This window comes from Falco naumanni, chromosome 15 (genome assembly GCF_017639655.2).
Source record: "Falco naumanni isolate bFalNau1 chromosome 15, bFalNau1.pat, whole genome shotgun sequence".
Lineage (NCBI taxonomy): Eukaryota > Metazoa > Chordata > Aves > Falconiformes > Falconidae > Falco > Falco naumanni.
Window position 1 is genome coordinate 1,804,941 of NC_054068.1, and position 23,404 is coordinate 1,828,344.

At 56.0% G+C, this 23,404-nt stretch overlaps 1 protein-coding gene across 3 annotated transcripts in view; it reads right to left on the minus strand.

Moving 5' to 3' along the window:
• Window positions 1-515: 515 nt before the first annotated feature.
• ACSF3 (acyl-CoA synthetase family member 3) overlaps window positions 516-23,404 on the minus strand; it is a 66,484-nt gene continuing 43,595 nt past the window's right edge. For all 3 annotated transcript variants that reach the window (XM_040615309.1, XM_040615311.1, XM_040615310.1), the window contains exons 8-10: window positions 5,435-5,569; window positions 4,659-4,770; window positions 516-789 (exon numbers count right to left, since the gene is read on the minus strand). In XM_040615309.1, coding sequence (XP_040471243.1) covers window positions 672-789; window positions 4,659-4,770; window positions 5,435-5,569 — 365 coding nt within the window. In that variant the 3' untranslated portion in view covers window positions 516-671. The remainder of the gene's footprint in view (window positions 790-4,658; window positions 4,771-5,434; window positions 5,570-23,404) is intronic.

The following is a 23,404-nucleotide window of genomic DNA, read 5'->3' on the forward strand; positions in this document are numbered from 1 at the left end:
GCTGGCTGAAGACAGTTTAATCTAAAGAGTAATTTCATCTGGCGATGAGTTGCACGTGGCCTGAGGTAGAGCTATAACGAGGACGAGCATCCAGAGGCAGATGAAGGCAAGGTGGGGAAGCCAGGGTGCCCGGACAGCCCTTCCCACCCAGGCAGAGCAGCTCCGCCGGCTTGGCATCATGGGGCTGAGACCCACCGAGGCCAGCCGGGCTCATCTGCCCCAGCAGCTGCGGCCGGGACCAGCTCGGGGTGGATGCGGGGGTGTCTGTGGTGTCTGCTTTTCACCTGCCCCCCACCACCTCCATGGGGGCTAAATAGAGCAACTCTGGCCAGCAAGCGCCCGCTGCCAGCACTGGCACGGGTGGCAGTCCTGGCCCGGGACCCCCCAGCATTCATCCCCCTCCCCCTTCTAGACCCAGGGCTGCTCTGAGCCCCCTGCAAAGGGCTCTTGCACAAGAAAGGTGGCCCTGCAGCTCTGGCTCACTTCAGCCAAAGAGACCACATGGGTTGAATCCCACTTTCACTGGACTTTATTTGTGGAGCAGCCTGCAGCAAGCCCAGACCTGCCACTGTTAATCACTGCTGGCACCTCCTCAGCGCTGCTGTAGAGGGGGAACGGATGCGGCGGAGGACCAAGCGCCCCGGGCTCCCAGTCCTGCCCGATGCCGTGCACTAGGCTGGGTAAAAGCGCTGCAGAAGCTCCTTCTTGTTGACTTTTCCCATCTGATTGCGTGGGATCTCCTCCACCACGATCAGCTCGGTTGGGATGGTGTACGGTGCCATGGTCTCCCTGCAACGCAGAAGCGCAGTCTGTTACGGCTGACCAAGACCAGCACTTCCAGCTCATCCTGAGCCCCCCCAAATGCCGCCAGACCTGGGGATTTGCTCCAGGACCCTGCATCCTGCAGCAACTGAGCCACCCCAGTTCTCCAGGCAGCGGGGCCACAGGTGAGTGGCTTTGGGCAAATGCTGGCCATACTCTGGCTCTTTCCTAAGGGCTCAACACAGACCCTGAGAGAGCCGCAGGGCTGACTTCACACCAGTCACGCATTGCTGTGCTGCAGGTGGGGGTTAGAGAGCAGCCCCTCTGCCGGGTGAGCTGTCCTGGGAGCACCTGTGGCCCCATCAGCCCCAAGCGGCCCCACCTGGGACCCCCCCCCCCCCCCCCCCACACACACCCCCAGGAGCCCATTCAGGCTCAGCTCTGAGCTCCCAGTCCCCGCTGAGCTGTGCTGTGCGGTGTTTGCTCCCAGGACAGGTTCAGAAGTGGTCTTGGAAAACATAGATATTCAAAAAGGACAAATGTGAAGTTCCACACTTAGGTAAGAAAGGGAGCTGTGTCACCAGCAGCTGGTCCCGGGAGGGGACCCCTTGGCGGTGCAGAGCTCATCTCTAGCCCTGTCCTTGCCCCGTCTCCTGGCAGGACTTTGCCCCCCCCCCCCCCCCCCCCCCCCCCTCCATAGCTCATCTCTGGCCCTGTTCTCCTCCTGCCTGTGCTTCCCCGGCTGCACCCTGGACCTGGCTCATCACTTGCTGTGTTTTGAGCTGGTGAGGGACCCCGCACCCGGTACCCAGCTTCGCCTGCCGCGCTCAGCCCTGCCGCAGAGGACACCGCCAGCCCTGCCGTGCAGCACCTAGAGCACTCGCAGAGCGCAACGCACCCCAAAACACCCAGCTGCCCCTGGGGAGGAGGCACGGAGAGCCTTCAGCAGGTCAGCTGGTGGCAGAGCCCCCAGTGCAGACTCGCTGGTCCTCCATGATAGAGACAGCATGGGAAAGCAGCGCGGTGGCACGATGGATGCTGCACCCCGGTGTGTTCCACGGGTTGCCCACCTGGCTAAGTGCGTGCCGGTGACTTGCCAGTGACTCGTGGCCATGCGATCCGGCCCACCGGGGGGTCTTCCCGCTGCGGGAGGGAGTCTGAGTGCTGAGCACCATCCCCCTGCCATTTGCAGAGTGCAGAGGGGGGGCTCTCCTGCCTTCTGCTGCCTGTGTGTCACCAACCTGGGGCCGTGCCCAGCTCCAGCAGTGTCCTGGCACTGACTCTAATGCGAGATGCCAAGTCTGCTGAGCCCTTCAGCCATCGCCCGGCCCTCCTCCTCCCGCCCGCCACCAGCACCCCCTGCCATATGGATGCCTCTAACTCGGGATGGCGCCTGTCGCTGGGAAGCACGACTGGAGGCGAAAGCTGCAAAATGAATCACTCTGAAGAGGGACATGTGTCTCCTGCCAGGGAGCGCGAGAAAAAGGGCCAAACGAATGTAAGTGACATAAAAAATAAAGGGGAGAGACAGGGCGAGAGGGAGAGGCAAGCGGAGGGAGCTGGAGCAGTGCCTGGAGCCGGCGCTGGGCAGGGAGAAGCAGCCCCGGAGGACCCTGGGTGGGCAGTCAGCCCCTCCGACTTTCTGGGGGCTTTTGTTTCAAGGGCTCTCACTCCTGCTCTGCACAGGCAGAACAGCACCGTGTCTGCCCACTGAGCTGGGGATGGCGATGGGAAGAGACGTGCAAGGACAAGGGGGAACATCCTGGGAGGGGGGCAGGCAGTGGAGCACATGGCTGGCTGAGCGTAGCCCCCTGCCCTGCATCAGGGACCCCCAGAGCAACACTCGGGTGACCCATAAAGTGCAGCCATGATGGCAGATAAAAGGATCTGCTGGGGTCACCAACGTCCCTGCCAGGAGGCTTAGGGATGAGCAGTCACCACACAGCATGGTGACGATCTCCCTTCCCAGCTCTCCATCGCTCCTGCTCTGTGCTGAGGCCATGGAGGGCCCTGGACGGAGAACCCCGGAGCACCAGACCCCGTACCAACCAGGACAGGCTCAGCCTGGCTGAGAAGGGGTATCTTGGCTTGCACCAGAACATCAGTAAAATCAAGCAAAAGCTGCTGGTGGCTGTGGGCTGCCCTAGGCGGAGCAGGAGCCCCAGGTGAGTCTGGTGTCCCTGTGCACTCACAGCCCAGAAAGCCAACTGTGCCCTGGGCTGCACCCCAAGTAGCGGGGTGAGCGGGTTGAGGTTGAGGGGGGGGATTCTCTCCCTCTGCTCCATTCCGGTGAGGCCCCCCCTGCAGTGCTGCATTCAGCTCTGGGGTCCCCAGCATCAGGACATGGAGCTGTTGGAGCGAGCCCAGGGGAGGCCACGAAGATGATCCGAGGGCTGGAGCACCGCTCCCCTGGAGACGGGCTGGGAGAGCTGGGCTGGTTCAGCCCGGGGAAGAGGAGGCTCCGGGGAGACCTTAGAGCAGCTTCCAGCACCTACAGGGGCCGTCAGGAAACCTGGGGAGGGGCTTTGTACAAGGGCCTGTGGTGACAGGACAAGGGGGGTGGCTTTGAGCTGGAAGAGGGTGGATTTAGATTAGAGATGAGGCAGAAATTCTTCCCCGTGAGGGCAGCGAGGTGCTGGCCCAGGCTGCCCGGAGCAGCTGTGGGTGCCCCATCCCTGGCAGGGTCCCAGGCCAGGCTGGACGGGGCTGGGGGCAACCTGGGCTATGGCAGGTGTCCCTGCCCGTGGTGGGGGGGTGGAACTGGGGGGGCTTTAAGGTCCCTTCCGACCCAAACCATTCTGTCATTCTATGACCAGCAGCCAGAGGGTTAATGTGCGTGCGCAGTGCAGAGGTGCCAAGGGACACCCTGGCAGGGTCTTGGCCCCTCTGCCCCAGCAGCCACCCATGTGCATTTCATTTCTTTGTTTGCTTCTCTTCCCCCACTACGTAACTGTTTAATCAGAGCAGCAGCCGGCCAGCTAGCATCTTCCTTGCATTTGCTAAATCGCAGTCCCCCAACTGTGATTTTTGCAAATCCAGGGGAAATCTTTAATTGGCTGCTGCACAGACCCTGATGAAACAAGTGCTCCTGCCGCTTACAAAATAGCGCCAGCCTCGCCAAAAATATCCGCAGCCTGAAGGAGGGAGTTACCAGGAAAAGAAAGAATCTGCTATTAAATATTTTGCTAATGAAATATTAGCGATAAACGCGGTGATTCTGCTTCCTGGCTCCCGCCTGCTTACGCTCCCATGGCTGATGCCTGAAACCCCAGCACTGGCCGCACTCTGATTTAAACAAGGAGGTGTGGGTTTTCATGCCAAAATGTTGCAGGATGGCAGGTGGCTGCTTTGCGCCATGCTCATCAGTATTGCGATGACTCCAAGCAAGGTCTGTGAGCTCTGGTGTCTCCCTCCCTCTCCCAGTCCCATGGGAGAGGTCTCTGGGGTTGACTGGGCACTGGGCTGGGCTGGACTGGCTTCCAGTGGAGAGGAAGGCAAGCAAGGAGCGATTGCAGCAGCACCGGGAAAAGCTGAGCAAACGTTCTTGTTGCTGAGATAACATGAAGCTTCCCTTGTCCTGGTGCTCACTCTGTGCTTTTCTGCAGGCAGCTGGGCTCGGGGCTGTGGGGCAAGAGCCACTTGGCCGCACCACACAGGTCATTTATCAAAGGCACTTTTGGGGTGAGAGGCCCATTTATTTCCATTATCTCACATGCTCGGTGACCTCCAGGTTGGAGCTGTGGTCTTTTCTCCATCCTCAGAGCCTGAGGCACTATGTCATTGCCGGCCACCTCTTCACCCCTCCTCTGACATGTCCCTAATGAGGATGCTGCAGGCTTTGAGCCCGCTTTCCCCGTGCCGTGCTGCTCACCATGCACTGCCCCGTGGCACCTTACCTAGCCCAGACTTTCAGGTCCTTCACGGAGAGCATCTCACCCTTGCGCAGCTGCACAACAGCACTGACCCGCTGACCCCAGACCATGTCCGGTGGCCCGATCACAGCTACATCTGCAGAGAGAGCAGAAGACTCAGGCTGAGAAAGCAGAGCAATTTCTGGGGTCAGGGGTGGGGTAGAAGAGGGGTCCAGCACTGCTGGCAGGTGCCTGCGGCAGTGGTGTGCAGGGAAGAGCCGTGTGTGGAGGAAGACGCCATGGGATATTAGTACAGGAAAACACCGGGGACTTCTGTGCTGACACAATTTCCAAGAACAGTGCTTCTCTCCAGGGAAAAGGCAGGAAGCCCCATGGTGTTTGAACAATTTAGAGTCAACAGGGAGCAATATGATGTAGAGAGCGGTGTAGAGCCGGGGACACCACTTCTGTCCCTTCACACAGGGTCATGCACAAGGGCAGGAGAGAATTAATTACGGTCCCACTTCCAAAATCAGATGAGATTTTGGAAATGAGAGATGAGAGCTGCTGCTGACTCAGCACCCGGCCACAGGCTTCATGACTTCAGCCCTGGGAGACAAGTAACAGCAGGCTTTAAATGCAGCCTGCTCTTTGCTCAGACCCAGCCGCGCTACGGGGAAGGCTGGGAAAAAGCCTCCAGGCATGAGCCCCCGGGCAGCCCCGCGTCTGCACCCCGAGCCAGGTCTGAGCCCAGAGCCAGGCTCCCATGTGCCGTCCCTTCTTGGCACAGCCCGGCACGGGGACCAGGACCAGCAGCATACCTGTTATGTGTGGGTGCGCGAGCAGATGACGCTCCACCTCCAGAGCACTGATTTTGAAGCCCCCGTTTTTGATGATGTCTACCGAGGTGCGGCCCTTGATCCAGTAAACGCCGTCTTTGTACGCTGCTGTGTCTCCTGAAAAGCAAAACTAGCTCAATCAGAAGCCATCCCCTTGCTTCTCCTCTGCCTTTCGTGACCCGTGGATGTGACACTGGTGATGCCCTGGGCAGGCGCTGAGCCCAGCTCCCTGTACTGGCCTGTGGGGACAGCTGCACTTAGTGCAAATATCACGAACATCTCTGCAGAGACCGCCAGGGATGGGGTGTCAGCTTTCCCCACAGGACAGCCTGCTCCTGGGGTCACACCGAGGGGAAAGAGCCCTTGCTTTTCTGTGGAAGGAAAGGGAAGAATAAGGCTATGTACCCAGAAGTCCTTTAATATGGAAACAATGAAAATGGGAGCCATCGCTACGGGTGGAGATGTTCCCCAGCACACTCTCAACACGGGCCACAAGACAAGCAGTCTCCAGCTCAGCCCCTTCCTCGTCTTCCTGGCAATCAGCACATCACAAAGATCTTGGTTGTCCCTTCCCCGTAGGATGTGACACTTCCCAGACCTCTGCCATCCTCTGCCATCATCAATGCTGCTGAGGTCCCCATCACACAGTCCCCAGCCTCCTCTTCCTCCCACCCGCTTGCCTGTGCCAGTGATGAGACACCCGCAGCCAGCAGCCTGCAAGAGCCGTGGTGGGTCTTTCCTGGCAGCTCCGGTGCCGTGAGTGCCCTGATCGCAGCCACCAGCCCCTGCCACCCCCTGGAGCCGCCCTCGCGCTGGGGACCGCCAGCTGCTTGTGAAGGGGCCTTTCCCCCACCCCTGCATGGCTACCGCTAATAATAAAAGGTGGGGGGTGATGTTGGGAAGAGGAGACCGACCTAAGCAACACGTTGGATCTGACCTGTCCTATCTGCGGGGGAAGAAGGCGTGTGGCAGGTGTGATCCAGTAATTAGCTGCTCGTGCTGAGGCTGGGAAGATTGAGGAGAGAGGTCATGTCAGCACAACCTGGCTAAATGCTTAACAAGCTGGTGCACTTTGATAGCTACTTAAGATGATTACTCACATCCTGCTAATAGAGCCTTTGCCAACCGGTGGGCAAGGGGGGGCTGGGGACCTCGCATTTCCATTTCAGAGCCTTGATGGCAGCACCAGGGGGGCCCTTAGCTCTCCCCTGCGTGTCAGTCTCCATCCTCTCCTTAATGATACGCGCTGCCATTGTGTCCACACACCCGGCCCGCTCCCCGCTGCGGCTTCACTCGCAGACCTCATTTCACTGCTGGCTGGAAAGCTCAAACGCGGAGATGACACGGAGATTGGCAGCGGGGAAAAAGCAGCTTCCAACAAAGCAGGGTGAGCCGGCACTGCTGGGTCTGCAGGAGCTCCCCCCGTGCTTGCCTTGCCCCCGGTCCAGCCACACGTGCAGAATATGGGGAATGAGGACGGCCGGGGGTCGTGGACCCCAGCATCCCTGTGGCCGGGAGCCCGCAGGGCCAGGAGGACCTGCTAAACCTCTGGTGAGGGGGAAAGCTGTGTAAGGAGCACACCAAGAGGGCTCCGAGGGCTCTGGCACCCGTCTGAGACCTGGGAACTTCCCTGGGTGGCCCAAGGAAAAGCCTCCCTGCTGCCAAGGACCATGTGGACCCCCATCCTCTCCTTCAGAGATGAGGTCCCCTCTCCTCCCAGGGACTCACAGTGTCACGCCAGCAGAGGTAGGCACACCCCACCATGCACATCGCTGAGCTCCACCGCACTCCCCTCCTTCTTGGTGCTCCTTTGGGCCCCCTCAGCGCTGCTTTGCAGCCCTCCCAGCACGCTTCACAGCCCAGGTACCGCAGGACGCGTCTGTCGGCTACGCAGCTTAACAAACAGCCCCTTTCCAGCTCACATCTGGCACGCCGCGGAGTTTGCACGTGGTGTGTGCAAAGGCAGCGAGCGCCCAGAGATTTACGGTGTCAGAGCAACGAAACATCGGAATCAGTTCTGAATTTGGGCTGCTCCCCAAAAGAGCTGTGTCCCTGCTCAGCTGGCACATGCCGCAGTCCTGAGCAGCTCATCTTGCTCAATTCAGCCAGGGAATGATTAATTGTTCCTGTACTTGCCTGCCTGCCTCCTGGCACTCCTGTGGATGTTGAAGGCTGTCTGGAATATTTTAAAAGTTGTGGGAGAGTTTTAAACTCGGGCTCTCTGGGTGTTTGGCTGCTCGGGGTTGGAAGGAATTCACGACCGCTGTGATAAACTACCTCCTGCGCTCAGTATCACTGTAGCATGTGTGACTGACACAGGACCAGAGAGTGAACATTAATTAAAACGTGGCGCTGGGGACCGGAGAGCCATGAGCTTTCGGCAGGGAGATCAGGAGCTGCTTATTCATGCAGAGAAGACAGGGAGAGGAGAGGGAATTCAGACCTGGTTCAATGACACACAGATCTCATGTTGCTCTTCAGGACTTAAGCACATGAAAGCTGCCACATTTGCATTTTCCTCTGCTCTGCAATGAGAGAACAGTCCCAGGGACAGGTCCAAGGGACAGTTGGGACCATGAGGCAGATCTGGGTGGGGGCAGGAGATTTCTCTGCACCAAGGTCTCCTGATGTGAAAGCTGAAAGGCTCTGTGCCTGTCCAGACAACTCATTCCTCTCATCTCTGCTTACAATGAGCAAGGACTGAATTCACACCTGGCGTGCCGTGCTCTTGAGTCTGCTGGGGACGTGGCAGCCACGGCTGATTTCTCCAGAGCCTGTTTGCAAAGCAAACCGCCAGGGCAGAGCCTGTCACCAGGGTCCCGTCTCTGCCCCGCTCCCACCCCCCCGTGCACAGGGGCTCAGGCAGAGTGGGACACACAAGCCCCAGCATTGCCCGGCCTCAGATCCCACTGCCGGGGAGGGAAGTCTCTGTGCTTTACTGGTGGCAGAGGGATTTCAGGGCGCATCCCTACCATAACAAGACACCTGAGCTGGCAGCAGCTTGAGTGCACAGTGCCATGTGGAGCACCCGCCCCAGCCCTGCAAGCTGTGCCGAGGCGCTGCAGGCGCTGCACTGGAGCGGGGTTGTTAGGCTGGGCGCTGCACCGGGCTGAGGGCTCGCCCGTGTGAACATCCCTGCACGGCCACTGCCTGCATCCCTGCGTGGCTGTCCCCTGCCTTCCCGGCTCTGGCAGGAGCACGGGCAGGGTCTGCTCACACCTGCCTCGCACTCAAAGTGGCACTGTCAGCTCCAAAACGGGCTTTTTGAAGGAGATGCTCCCCAAGCTGCTGCCCTCCCAGATGTTCCCCACGCAGCCAGGGACAGGAGGAAGAAGACAGACAGGACTGGGCATGAAGAAGGAGGGGAAACCCCCTCCTCGCCACTCACTTTCCATCCCTGTGCCCCCCACACCGTCGCTGCTGCTCACACGGATCCCTCCAGCCCCGTCAGCAGCGTGGCACGGCGGGTGGTTAGCATTATTATTGTGACTATTGTGAGCTTCTGGGACCAGCTCTGTAATTTCCCCCTGTCTCTTTCTTTCTGTCTCCTCTCTCCTGTAAGCCGAGCGTCAGGGTCTTGCTGTCACTTCCCGGGCTGACAGGACAGAGCACGCTCCGGGGGACTGCCGTCCGCCGAGGACAGCCACATTACCCTCTGCCCCGCGCCATCTGCTACCAGCCGAGCACATCAAGACAGCGTGTGCGCCGGCACATCCAGCGCAGCAAAGCGCTCGCTGCCTCCCAGGCCAGCGGGGATTTCCTGGGCCAGTGAGACTAGTTAAAAGGATGCTGTCGTTTGCTTAATGACTCTCCCCCACATGCTGCCATTAAACAGTGCTAAGAGCATCATTTCCAAACCCGGCACTGCACCGAGGGCTCGTGGCAAGGGCTGCACCCATCTCCCCTGGACTCCCAACGTGTGTCCTTGTGCATGAGCCCACCCAGCCCCTGCACCCAGCCCTGCTGCTGGCGCTGCGCTCCATCCCCTGGCTGTCCCAGCTTTTTCTGCTCCGTTACACAGGCTGCCCCGCCAGCAGGCTGCAGACCACAGTGCCCCTCGCCCAGCAGCTCTGAGCGCTTTGCCAGTGCGGGTACCTGCTCCCCAGCAGGCAGGGGCAACGGAGGTGCTGGGGGGGCATTTCCAAGTGGTGAACGGAGCTCTCCCCCATGAGATGGCACCACCTTCCAAACCACACTTCTGCTGACACTCCTTTCCTGTTGGCCATGGCCATGGCTCCCAGGGAGCGCTCAGTGCCACAGCACAGGGACAGGAAGGATGCTGTGGAGTGGTTCATCAAACTGTGGGTTCAATACCTGCGTGATGCTGCTCCTGAACCACCATCTCCTCTTGTGTGAGATGGGAACAACTGTCCTTGCTATCTATCACCCGCCCATCTCTCCTCTCATGCCTCACGCCAGGGCTCCCATGTGCCCAGCCTGGCCAGAGGCCAGAGCCGTGCGGCTGGAGAGGAGCCCAGCCAGCTGGAAGATACCCCAGCCAGCCCAAAGATACCCCAGCCAGCCCAAAGATACCCCAGCCAGCCGCCCAAAGATACCCCAGCCAGCTCAAAGATACCCCAGCCACCACAAAGATACCCCATCCAGCTCAAAGATACCCCAGCCAGCCCAAAGATACCCCAGCCAGCTCAAAGATACCCCAGCCAGCCCAAAGATACCCCAGCCACCCCAAAGATACCCCAGCCAGCCCAAAGATACACCGCCTCCTCCTGCTACACCAGCCTCCTGCCCGTGCTGCTCCGGAGCTGCGCCCCTACTCTGCTGTCAGGAGGACCGATGTGAGCTTGCAGAGTGAGACCACCTCACTTTGGGAAAGGTGAACCCCAATCGCACCCCACCACCTCTCCACCCTCGCTCCCAAACCCCTTCCTGCTCCCTCCGGCACAGGAATCGCCCCGGCAGCACACAACAACACAGCCATGCCTGTGCTCCAACACTTCCCGCAGCACCAAGCCAGAATCAGTATTTCCTTCCTCACAGCCAGCTGCGCGGGGACGGGGATTTTGGCCGACGAGAAGATTATGGTCTCTGACACCACATCTCCACCTCTGCTTGCCGGGGCCACCTCCAGCCGGGCTCCTTTCATCAGACAAAGCAGCCAGCGGCAGAAGCCTCCATTGCACGTGGCTCAGCGTCGGTGCTGCGGCGCAGCTGATGCTGCCGAGGCCATGGGATTATTGTTTCCCTGACAGCAGCCATCACCGCTACCTTTGGATTTGTTTCAAGATGCTCAGTGGGCATCTGTTCTGCGAAATGTTAAAGGCTCTGCTGAGCTGCATACTGAACAGGCTCCTGCGCTGGGCGAGCTGGGGGTGGGCTGCACTTTGCTGGAGTTTCAGGCAATTTTATTTTTTATATATGTATATATATGTGTATATATATATGTATATTTATATAAAATCATAGAATCATAGAACGGTTTGGGTTAGAAGGGACCTTAAAGGTCATCCAACCCCTCTGTCACGGGCAGGGACACCTGCCACTAGACCAGGCTGCTCAAAGCCCTGTCCAGCCTGGCCTGTTGTATACGTATATATATATATATGTACTAGGCAGCAGACTGGCCTGAGCGGCATGGCCCCGAACAGCGAGGGGAGGATGTGGCCAGGCCATCAAGCTGCCAGGGGCTGCCCATTCAGCACCTTAAAGCAAGCCATGGACATCTCCATCAGCCTGCAGACTCAGCAAGTAAGCACCACTGCACGCTGACCCATGGCTCAGCCTGCAGAGACCAGAGGCTGGCATGAACCACCAGGCACTGAGTGAAAGCCATAAAAGACTTTTTCCAGGCTACCTTTGTTTTAAAAATGAGGCTTTTGGGTGAGATCTATTTATAGGGAAGGGCTGTCTATAGATAGTGACTTGGCACTGGCCGCTGTACTGTGGAATCATAGAATCATAGCATCATTTAGGTTGGAAAAGACCTTTGAGATCACCAAGTCCAACTGTTAATGCAGCACTGCCCAGCCCACCACTAAACCATGTCCCTAAGCACCGCACCCACGTGTTTTTGAAACACTTCCAGGGATGGTGACTCCACCCCATACCTGGGCAGCCTGTTCTAGCGCTTGACCACCCTTTCAGGGAAGAAATTTTTCTTAATAGCCAATCTAAACCTGCCTTGGCACAACCTGAGGCTGCTTCTTCATCCTATCGCTTGTTATCTGGGAGCGGAGCAGGTGCACACAGATGCATGCCTTGCCCAAACGAACGCCAAGCAGCAGCCACGCTGCCATGGAGACCCTATTTCCCAACTGAAACCCCGGACATCTCCGCAATGAAGTTCTTCAAGTTGCAAAATACTTGTTGCAAAGACGAAAGGGCTCTTGTGATTCTGCCACTACAGCCTTCAGTTTGTGCACCTCCTTCACAGGGCGGAGAGATGTCCCGGTGACTAATGGGGATCCTGAGCCACTTTCACAAGACGTGCTGAACAAGAGCCTCTTTGCTTCCAAGAGCCGAGCTACTGGAGCAAACCCTCCCTGGATATGCCAGCACCCTTACCCAAGGGTCAGCTTGTTCCTGGCAAACGCAGCAACGTTTCTACATCAAAGGTGTCATGAGCAAACAACTATTGACCAAGAGAACACTTTGGCTGGAGAAAGGAAATGCTGAGCAGCTTGGAGAAGCTCTGAAAGTGGAGAAGCGCACAGGAAAAAAATGAGACTTTCCAGGTTAACCATGAGGAATGGTGACTTCAGCCCAGTCTTGGTGCAGAGCTGGGAATGTCTTAGGACCTGCTGGAAAACCACAATGAACGGTGATAGTGCTGCCCTCGTAACAGGTCTGGCCCACTGGGCTTCATTAGCAAAGACCTCAGCCCTGCCCACGGTGCTGAGGACAGGGTGGCACCCGGGAGCTGCACCTCTGGAAGAGCCCACCCTAGACACAGCCGCTGCCAATACATCCCTGCTCACGAGGGACAGGTGTCACTCTGACGCCTGGAAGGACATCGAGACAAAAGATTGTTTGGCAACATGTGTCACCAGCTTTGTGGCAACGACAGCATCGGCTGCGCTGCGACATGCCAGCTTCAGCTGCGGCTCTGCGAGCCGAAAACTGCAACACTGAGATGACACGAGAGCAACACATCACCACACTGACTTGCAAATTGTCACATGGCCTTTCCTGCCTTCTGGGAGTTTTTTTTGCCATCCCCGCATTACTTATACACCTATTCCTTTGTGTTTAAAGCAAAAGAGAAGCACCAGGCATTTCCTCAGGGGCTCGCCCTGGTGCCCCAGCAGATGGGACGCAGGACAGCACAGGCACCCGAGCACGTGTCCTGCAAGGTTTGCAAACCAAAGCCACGCAGTTACCAATGCCACAAACAGAGCCTGGCCCGGGAGTGCCAGACCGAGCGGATTTTGCTGTTTGCAGCTGCAATACGAATGACTCGCTCAGGACCTCCCGGGCTGTGTTGCTGGGCAGGATTGAAACTGGGTAGATCCAGCACCGGTAATGCTCGGCATGGCAGCATTTGTGCACTTCAGCAGCGGGGAAAAGCAGCAGGGAATGGAGGCCAGTGCCCTGGACTTGGGTCCAGCCTCAAGAGCAGCCCTTCCCGGGCTCTGCTCCGGCACTGGCAGCCTGGGCTCACACCAGGTCCAGCCTTCACAGGGGCACTAGCGAAAGACGAAGATAGCAGCAGACAGCGCACAAACCCTTTGCTGGAAGCATGCGGGAGGCTTTATAAGACACACTGTGCACAGCTGTGGTGTCAACGAAAACCTCAGCCCTGCTTCGTTGTCAAAACTGGTCCAGCTTGAGGACGTGGCCCCTGAAGGACAGGAGAGCTGGGATGCTCATGACTGTCTCCCCAGGGCACCTCACAGCTGAAGGGCCTGCGAACATCCCTGCTCACCACTACACAGTGCTTTTGCAGACCAGGTGTCACTGCACAACAGAATATACCGAGAAACAGCAAAACATCCCTTTGAAAGGGAATCTATTTTGTTGAGAAGCAGGATGGTCCCCAGGAAAGCATTCTGATCGGTCACAGTCCCTGCTGTGACACTGCTGACACTCTGCTCCTGCTGCGCTCAACACCTGCTCTTTTGGGAGCCTGTAAGCCTCCTGCCCCCCGTCCCCCTGTCCCCCCCCCCAAAAAAAAAAAAAACAAACCCAAACCAACCTCCAGGAGGAATCCCCTGCTGTCACCTGTTCTCTTGGCATGATGATCCCTCATTTCCAGAGAAGAGCTGGATGCTCACCCTCCCGCATTCCTCTGCACTGCCAGTACCTGGAGAATTGCTGCTCTCACCAAACGAGCATGTTGGGGGGACTGGCAGGCTCCCAGCTGGCAGACCCCTGGGAATCTTGCAGGGAAGCAGTCAGAAAAAACAGTCTTTGCCCTTCTCTGGTGCCTTTCAGCTGAGGATCTCCAAGCACGCTGATCCAGAGGCTAATTAGGCAGAAACAGGAACAGCTGGCAGGACAGGGGAGGGATGCAAAGGGGCCTCAATTGCTGCTGGAACTGCATCGGGCAGGAGGCTGTGTGCCTCCGCTCTACCCTGGGATTAACTCTTACCTGTCTCCCACTTCCCTAGAATGGTTGTTGATGCTCCTGGCCTGCCCCAGGCTGAGGCAGAGCTCACCCTCCGGCAAAGAGACACACATTGGGGATTAAGATGATGTTTTCCAGGTAGGATCGGTCCAACAGTGTGGGCAGGCAGTGAGGAGCCTGAGCCCCGATCCTGATGCTCTTACCAGTCTGGAGAGCAGAGCAAAACCCTGGGGGCCCAAACCCCCTCTGCCCGAGCAGGGCTCTGCTGGAGTGAGTCTCGCCCCCGGGCCAGGTTTCAGCAGCACGCACAGCCGCAGCACAGGAGCACAGCCGCAGCACAGGAGCTCGGCCCAGCCGAGGCTCCTGGTGGCCGCCCTGCCCACTCCAAGGCAGCTGTGGCGCACAGCTGGCAGGCAGGTCCTCCTGCCTTGGAGCCCAGCTTCCCACGGCTGCAGACCAGGTGAACTGTGGGCTGTTACACGCAGCCCAGCAGCAGACCGCGGGAATACTCCTTCCCAGTCTGAACACCAAGTTTTTGGCTTTGGGAGCCCCCTGGAGCATCAAGCTCCACGTGCCCATGACGCCTCATGTCTTTCCATGAGTTTCAAGTTTCCGTGCTCTTTCCAGGCCAGTTCCGTGTCTCACTGGTCTCCTAAATTGAAGGAAATTATTTATTTGTAGGTAATGCAGGCACAGTGGGACCGGGAAGCTGCAGAGCATGGCATGACAGCATCACTCCTGCAGCCACTCTGCCCGTCTTCCCACCCCTCTGAGCACAAGCTCCTGGCGCAGGTCCCAGCCCCAGGCCCGATGCTCAGAGTTTCTTCCCACTGCCAGAGGCTCCTGTGCTTGAGAAAAGCCACGTAAGATGCAGGGTGGACAAACAGTTAGAAGGCAAGTGCTAAAGGCCGTCTGTGGGAATTAGTCCTCTCTGTGGCCAAGTGCCCACCTTGATGGGCAGAGGGACAGGAGGCTGTGCGATCCGTCTCCGTTCTGGACATAAACCTTTCCCTCCCCCCATACAATGAAAACTGCATCAATAGATCCCCCATCTGCTCACATACATCACACACTTCACTCCAGTTTATTAGCTGGAATAAATCATAAATATTTCATTATATATCAACAACGCTCGACTCCGGGAAGGTGCAATCCATCACCTCGACACTCCTTGCGACCTGCCGCCATGCAATAAGCTTTCCAGTCTATTAAACAAGATTGATACAGTGTGCTAGGATGGACTAGGGGAATTTATTTATGGAGCACTGGGAGAGCGAGGGCATTGAACACATGGTGCTGCATGGGCAAATCGGAGCTGCTCCCATTAGCCCCTTGGACGGGGCAGCCCAACCAGAAAGCCCTGGAGCAGCAAGAGGCAGAGTCCCCCGAGTGTGGCATGGGACAGCCACCATGGTAAGAAGATGCCATGCCAAAGCAGGCTGCAGGCTGAACCCCAAGAAGCCCAGATCCAGATGCAGGTCCTGTGCCAGGAAGGGGAGCTCCTACACCCAGGCTGGACTGCAGGGATGTATCGGCAGAGCTCAGGCAGAAAGCTCCCACCTCTGCCCTGCTCAGCACCCCCATGCTCAGCGACATAGAGAGGAGAGCCCAGCGCTGCTGTGGCCGCACAAAGAGCAGCAGCTGCTGTTCTGTGTTGGTGCATGGGTTCCTCAGCGCTATGAGAGCTGCTGGGCCCAGAAATATTTACTGTAGTGCCAGGATTTTGTTGCATTTTGTAGCTCCAGGCTCATTTAATGCCACACCTTCTCCTTTACTTCTGCCTACCGTGAAAGCAAACAAGCTCTCCAGCTCAGCAGTGGCCAGCAGCACATGGAAGGGACTTTTCCAATGCACAGTGCAACCCCAGCGCTGCTACTTGACCTCTACTGCCACCACATCCTAACACGTGGGGCACTGCCACCCACGCTTCACCCTTACAAACCGTGCTGCTATTGCACGCGGCAGCAATGCTCCCACAAACTGTTGTTATCTCCCCTCCATCAGAGATGCGAAGATGAAGTGATTCAGCGAGGATGACACAGAGCAGCTCTGAGCCCAAGCTTAGTACCCGCAGCCCCTTTCCACGCTGGAGCTGACGGAAAGCCCAGCACCAGCCCGGCAAAAGCATGCTTCCTCTGGCAGGGACCTTGCAGACAGCTGCAGGTCAGCCCCCAGCTCAGGAATCCAACCTCATCCATCCAAGAGAGACCTCGTCTCGCCAAGCCACGTCTCCCTTTAGGAGCAACAGCGCCACTGCTGCTAGTAACTCCGGTTGGGTGTTGGGTGTGCTGAGTTACCGACGCCGGCTGGATGCTCAGCAAGATGCTAACCTGCGCAGTGGTAATCCGGAGCCTCTCCGCGGCACGCTGCACTGCTGGGATTGATTAGAGGCAGCCTTGCTCCTGGAGGGGATTGACACAGCCTTGGCAACGATGATGTATGTGTACATATCTATTTAATGAAATGCTAAATGATAGGCTAAATAACAGAAGCAACTTTAGCTTGATTTATGGCATGGAAATGAGTAATGTTTGTCACTGCTGTCAGCCATCTTGGCTAAGAACAGAGGTTACGGGCACAAATTGTAGCTAATTAACAGTAATTAGCACTTCTGAAATTGTGGATTTTGGCTCCTTCGCAGAGGCCAGTTGTGCAGCAGCACGTGTCCCGGCTCACGTGGGTCACCTGGCTGGGGGGCTGAAGGCTCGTCACCTCTCCCCACTCACTCCCATGCACCCCAGCACTCCAGCACACAGGTTCTCTGAAACCAGGCTGCTTCCCCAGCCTTGCTCTGCTCCTCCTCTGCTCCCCCACTGCTGTCTTGCATCCCCAACCGCTTTAGCAGGAAAACGCAGCAGGAAAACCTTGGGCTCCTCTGACATCCTCCCGGCATCAAAATTAACCAAAGCCACCCCCGGACCTCATCCTTTCTGCAGGTTCTTGGATCCTCTTTTGAGTTACAAGGGGATCTGAGAAAGCTCCTGCTAATCCTGATCCAGGGCATAAAGTTGAAATCTTGAACTTGAACTTCTACTTCTGCACACCTTTTCCCTCCTGCACAGACCACGATGGTGAGACCGGCCCAACACCCAAAGACCAATTTGCTGCTGCTGCTGGCGCCTGTCACAGCAGTGGAGCAGCTCCCTGAGGGTACTCAAGTCCATCTACCTTCACCTGATCACTTGGACCAGCAAAATGCATTCCCTGGGCTCACGAAAGACAATGACGAAAAATAAACGGGCTGCTTCTGCAGGGGCAGGGGGCTGCTGCAAGGCACCGCTCCTGTTGCGGTGTACCGAGGGTTTGGTGTGCGCTGCAATCATTAATAAAGCATCAAAGGCTCCTGAGGGGGAGAGTTTGAAACTTCTTCAAAAAACACATGCATATTAATAATGCACCAATTATTCATGAGGAAACCATCTCCCCTCCCAGCAACTTCCAGGGCTCCTGCTTGCTCGGGTGCTGCCTGGGTGCAGTGCAAAAGCCCTTCCCAGCGACCCAGCCCCGGCACCAGCTCTCCACTGGGAGAAGTGCCGGCACTGTGCTTCTTGAACCTGCAGCTACCCTGGCACTGCCAGCCCCGGTGCAGCACCTCAACGCTCTCGCTGGCAGCAGCCCTACCTATCTGCTACCCGTCTTGCTGCCAAAACCCTCCAGCGGAGCCAGGGAGTCGCAGAAAGGAGAGTGGCTCAGCAGCTACAGCCCAGAGATACGTTCCTGCAGTTGCGAGCGGGCAGGTCAGCCCGGAGAGGAGCCGGCTGCTCCCCTCGCGGGTCCGAGAGCCTGGCGAGCCCTGCTGATGATGCTTTGCAGGGCAGTGATGGGTTTCCTAGCAAACCCCAGCCCACAGCCCCCTCAAGGTCCACAGCAAGCTTAGCTTCAACCCTCTGGAAAGGAAGAGCTCTTCAGCCTCTGGTCAGACGCAGGAGCTGCCCTGAGGGGTCTGGATGATGCCTCTTGCTCTCCTGACGTGGGCTGCACAGCCACACACAGGGAGGGTTGCTGCTGCCTTCACTCAAACTGCCCGGCAGCGGTGGGTGCCCTGGAGGGAGCATGGACAGCCAAAGACAGCGATACAGCGAGGATGGTATCGGTTGTGCCCATGCCTCCCCACAAAACAATATCTGAGAGTAATAGGTGGCTGTCATGCTTTGTGGGCCACTGTCCACTGAGGCAGAGCAAAATTTCGACACTGTTACAGATTTCTACCTGTGTGAAATCTGGAGGTAATTTAATGGCTCACGAGAAAGGAAATAAATCTATTAGAACGGAATCGCTGTTTGTTTACGTATCTTGCCATGAACATCACCACGAGCAGCAGCAGCAGCAGGTGTATGTGCAAGCACCATTTATTTACATAATAAAATTGCCAAGTAGATTTGTAGCTCAGGGGCATCCCTGCCTCTCCGTGCGCGTGCCTAACTCCCATTAGCACTAATGGCAGGCGCTGTGTGCTCAGCAAGCGGGGAACAGACCCTCCAACTGCCCTAATGGCTGGTACTATGAGATGTAGGGATGTAGACTTGGTCAGGGGATGAGAATTACATCGCAGCTTCAAGCTGCTTTGCAGTCCTCCCCATCTGCAAGAGCTGTCGGGTCTGCTGTGAGCTGCCTGCTCCTGGGAGAGAGGGGGTTAAGCAACTGACTTCCCAGTGTCAAAACTTCTCCAGAGACCCCTGGAGCATCCAGCAAGAGGAAAAAAGAAAAGCAGAGGAAAAAAATGAAAAAAAGCTCCAGCCTGGAATGAATTCCTGTCATGCTTTGTAATGGGGAAGTTTGTTTGTATTCCACAGGCAGCAGCACTGAGCCTGCTGTCAGAGCCACGCTGGGAGAAAGGGCAAAACCCTGCTGAGATGAAAGAATGTGAAGCACTGGTACAGCCTCCCCTGGCATTTACACCTGGAAAAAAAAAAATCACTCAAGGGCATCTCACAAAGAGCTGTGCTAATAAGGCACTCCTCCCCACGATGTGTGGCTGCCCTGGTGGAGTGGGAGATGGAGCGGTGCAGGGAATGCTAGCAGCATCTCCAGGTACCTGGGAGGCGACAGCTGCAGATAAGAAAAGTCTGATTTCAACCCAGTAATCCTGAGCTGCACTCTCCCCATCTCTGCTTCCAGCTAGGGGAAAGGGGGGAGTTGGGGACTTGCTGCTGGACAGATGAGGAGCGTAGTTACCACTCGTCTTGGCTGATAAATCAGCGATACCTTCCCCTCACACACACGTTTTTTAAAGGTTCCTTGAGTTTCTGGTACCTCTCAGGCAGCAGGGCGAGAAGCCAGGATGATGCCTGCTGACCCCATGCTGCACCGAGGTCTGCCCTCGCGGCTCGCTTGCACAGCGCATTCCCTTTGCCACCACAAAGGGTGCTGGGTGCAAATCCCCCCCTCCATGCTCTGCCCTACACCCCAACCTGACCGCCACGAGTGGGCTCACGCACCACAGAGACCTGCCTCTGCTCACAAGAGGACTTTTCTCCTGGGGGACCTGGCTCAATCAGCCGAGCACAGGAGAGAAGGCAAGGTGGTGTTTAGGCAGGGACAGGTTAACCTCTTGTGTCGCTTTGTCCTGCTGCACCATGCCTTCACGCAGGATTCACCCCAAGGGTGCAAAGGGCTGGTTTAAGGCTGGCAGTGGTGTTGGCAGTGCTCTAAATCCCAGAGATGAACAGAACTAGCAGCTTGAGCTTCATCTGCAGACACATCAGGGGAGCTTGGAAAGCATCATCCACTGCATCCCTTCCAAATTCCAAACCCACTCCCACCCCCTGCAAGACAGGTTTCCCAGCATGCACAAACGACCAGCAGGTTTTGGCTAGCAAACACAGAGGCCCATCTCCATCCTACAGTTTCAGGACCTCAGGGATTGCTGCATATGGTCCCTGCTCCAGCCTTGGCTTAGGTTGGCATCAGACCCCCTTCCATGCCATAAGCCAGCAGACAAAGTCCTGGGCACCAGCTTCCAGCCAGGAGAGGACAGGACCAAATAGATTAACAGAAAACTCAGACCTTGGCAAAGTCTGGCAGCATCCTGGGTCCTGCCTGCCCTTGGCATCGGTGCTGGACCTCATTTCTGGGTACACTCGGCACATGTAGCTCAGCATGACCGGGAGCCTCTCCAACCCTTCAGCACATCGCAGACCTGAAGGACAAGCAGCAGATGAAGACTCCACAGGCTGCACACCCTGCTCCAAGGGTGCCATACTCCTCTAACAGAAAACAGCAGACAAACCAGCCAAGCCTTTGAACGTCTCTGCAAGCCAGGCAGCCAAGACTTTGCAGGTTCACTCATCATTACCAGGAACTCATGGGTGACTGATACGACACAAGTAGGCTGGGCAGAGGGAGCCCCCCTGCCTCCTGCAGCCAGAATTACTGCAGATGGGTTTGCCCAGAGGACAAGCCAGAAAAGAAAATGGGTAAGTAAAAATGAAAAACGTTTGTGTGGGGTTTTTTTTTCACATTAGCATTTAAATATTTATAGAAATCCCTGCAGACAACAAGATGAAAAAGAAAACTCAAAGACTAATAAATAAGTAAATGCTCCAAGGTGTGGCAGCCCAGCTGAACACAGCTGCCACTCAGCTGGCGAAACTTTGAAGAGCGTGGTAACCATACGTGCACAGCTAAAAATAATAATTGTGATAATAAAAACATTAGACTAAACCCCTCTGCTTTGGCTTCTGCCCTCTGCAGAACAGCTGAGGGATCAATTACACCTTAGCTAAAGAGTGCAGTATCTCTTCTTTTCCGTGCGGTGACTTGTCCCAGTCTCCGGTGAGACAAACTATTAAATAAAGCAGAGATAATGATGGGAGGCTGTTGACTAAGAGAGGCAGTGGTGGGATACGAGGAACGATATCTGCCTTAAATTGTTTGCTTAAATATACAGAAGCCTATACTTTTGCTTACAGCATACTACCATTAGTCGTAAGTAAATATGTTCTCAATTGTCTTGAGCGAAATCCAGAGGGATTTACTGTGGAAAGTAAAGAGCCTCTCAAAGCCAGGGGTGTTCAGCTCTTCATCAAGCACTGTTACCAGCCCAATAAAATACCTAACAAAAACCTCACCACTTCACAGTGCTCAGTCTTGGATCACGCTTGCTAAAAGTGATCCCTCGCTTTCCCGTGCTGAGGAAGGAAGGAAGGAAACCGGGCCACTGGCTTCCTGGCTCGTCCTACGAGCTGTAATCAACATGGCAATTCCCTGAACCTGCTCTGCTCACGGCTGTGTGCTGGTTTAAGTAAATCAAACACCAAAAATTGTTCAGCAAGCTAAACAGATCGTGTGGGCACCGGCAGAGTGCCTCAAGCAACAGGAAACCCGGCAAACAAGCAGGAAGGGAAAGCTGAGGATGCAAAATAAAGTGGAAAAAAGACAGACAGACAAAGGTGGAAGGAAGGTCTATTTTCAACAAATTTCCTCTTGAGCTGGGCATCTCTGGTGACAGGTCAGGGCTGAAGATAACCCCCATCATCACCCAAACCTGAAGAACAGGCACCCCTGTGGCAAGCAAGGCAGCCCTTCCCACCCGTGGGCTGCTTTAGGGGAAGCTCCCGGTGTGGGATGCTGTGCAAAGCAGCCCACCAGGACACAAACAGTGTGTGTGGCAGCTGGGACACAGGCCCACAGGACCATCAAACCCAAAACCTGCAGTGCAACTGTTTTGAGCATCCCCACTGACCTGCTCCTGCTCTCTGCCCCAACTCCTCGCAGCCTCTGCAAAATCTCAGAGCGAGCAAACGAGGAGGTTTAGCTCCTGCCAGATTGTTGCCAGAGTGAAACCTTCCTCCCAAGAGCTGGGCACGGCAGCTTGAGCGGGATGAGGCCAGGCAGCAAGCAGGCTTGCCTTGGCAAGGAACTGAAAAACGAAGCACAAACAGTCTGTACGTAGATCACAACTCTTGTCTGGAGCAGCGAGTTGCCAGTCTGGCATCTGCAAAGCTCAATGCTGTTTGCATTTTGGGCGATTGCTTCAACATTCAGTCTTAATCGTTACCTCTCCTACCCTGATGCTCTCTGCGGGGCTACAAGTAAATCCAGCCCAACAGTCACTGCTGCAGACAACTCTCTGAAGCACCGATCCTTTCTGCTGAAGAGGCTTTCCAAAGCCTCACGGTCACAGGGCAATCAGTGGTAGTAAAGACACAACGAACACTTAAGTCTTCACAGCACCCAAACCATGAGCATGGACCAGCGAAATTCCCTGGGGCCCCGTTCCAGTCGTACTCAGGACAATTTCATGCCATGGTCCTCTCTTCTGCACGACTGTGCAGGGATCTCACTCAGCTGATTTGATTCTGACCTTTCCCTATGGGGTATTTAATTTGGCACTGGAGGAAACATGCTATTTATACAGCAGTAAGTAGCCACTTGAAAGAAAGCCTTGCCAATGATCCCACGGGCTCTGCCAAGTACCATGAGAAAGACGATTGTTCAGCCCATTTCTTTACCACATCCTGAGCTCAGTCCTGCACTTTCCCTCTTAGCCCACTTGCTGGCTTGCAGTTCTCCTGCTAGATCTTCTGACAGGCTTGCAGAGCCCAGCTTGACATCCCTACAACATAACGCAGCTGGAACTGCAGCCAGGACTCCTTGCAATAGTCCCTGGGATGGGATGGGAAGAATCATTCTCAGTGACCAAAGCCTAAACGAGCCCCTCTCCCTTCAGGCTGCCGTAGCACAGCTTGAAAGGGAAAAGCAAACAGAGACTGGAAGGGAACAGCCTGGATTTTGGAGACGCAGGTGCCTGCTGTTCCCACCGGCTCTCAGTTGGGGTGCAATTGCTCCGTGCCTCTGAAAAATTGGACGTCGTGTGGCAGAGGTTCTCAAACAAGTAAAGGGCTGGCATCCAAGATGTTTGATACAACTAGAGCAGAGCTTTGCAGAGAGTAAACAAATTCTGTGCCAAAAGCCGCTCTCATTTACAGCTACAAAAATCCCAAGTCACTCTCTGAACTGCTGAAAACATCGGTCTTGCAAGCAGTCAAGGAAACACAGGGCTTCATTTCGCTGTGTCCTGATGACCCTAAGACTTCCAGCCATCAGGTAAACCCGGCAATATTGTCTCCTCAAGAAGAACGAATAAATACTGAGGCAGGAAGCAGAAAAAGCAGATTCCCTCTCCACAGTGTTAGAAGTGTGTGTGTATAAGGAACATTTTGAGAGGATAAAGGAATCTTTACACACAGCTGATATATTGGACACCATGCCATCTTTATGTTTTTACTTCTTAAATGAGGGCTGAGTGGAAATGTGAGCCCAGAACACATCTGGTTTGGCTTCACCGGAGAGGTGCCCAGCAGGTGCCTGCAGCCTCTCCTGTCCTGTGCGATATCCCAACGGGATAGCCTTCCTAAAGCAGCACATGGAGCTGTGTTTGGGGTATGCTTGGCATTTTTTTCAGGTGTCCCTTCACGTCATCTGTG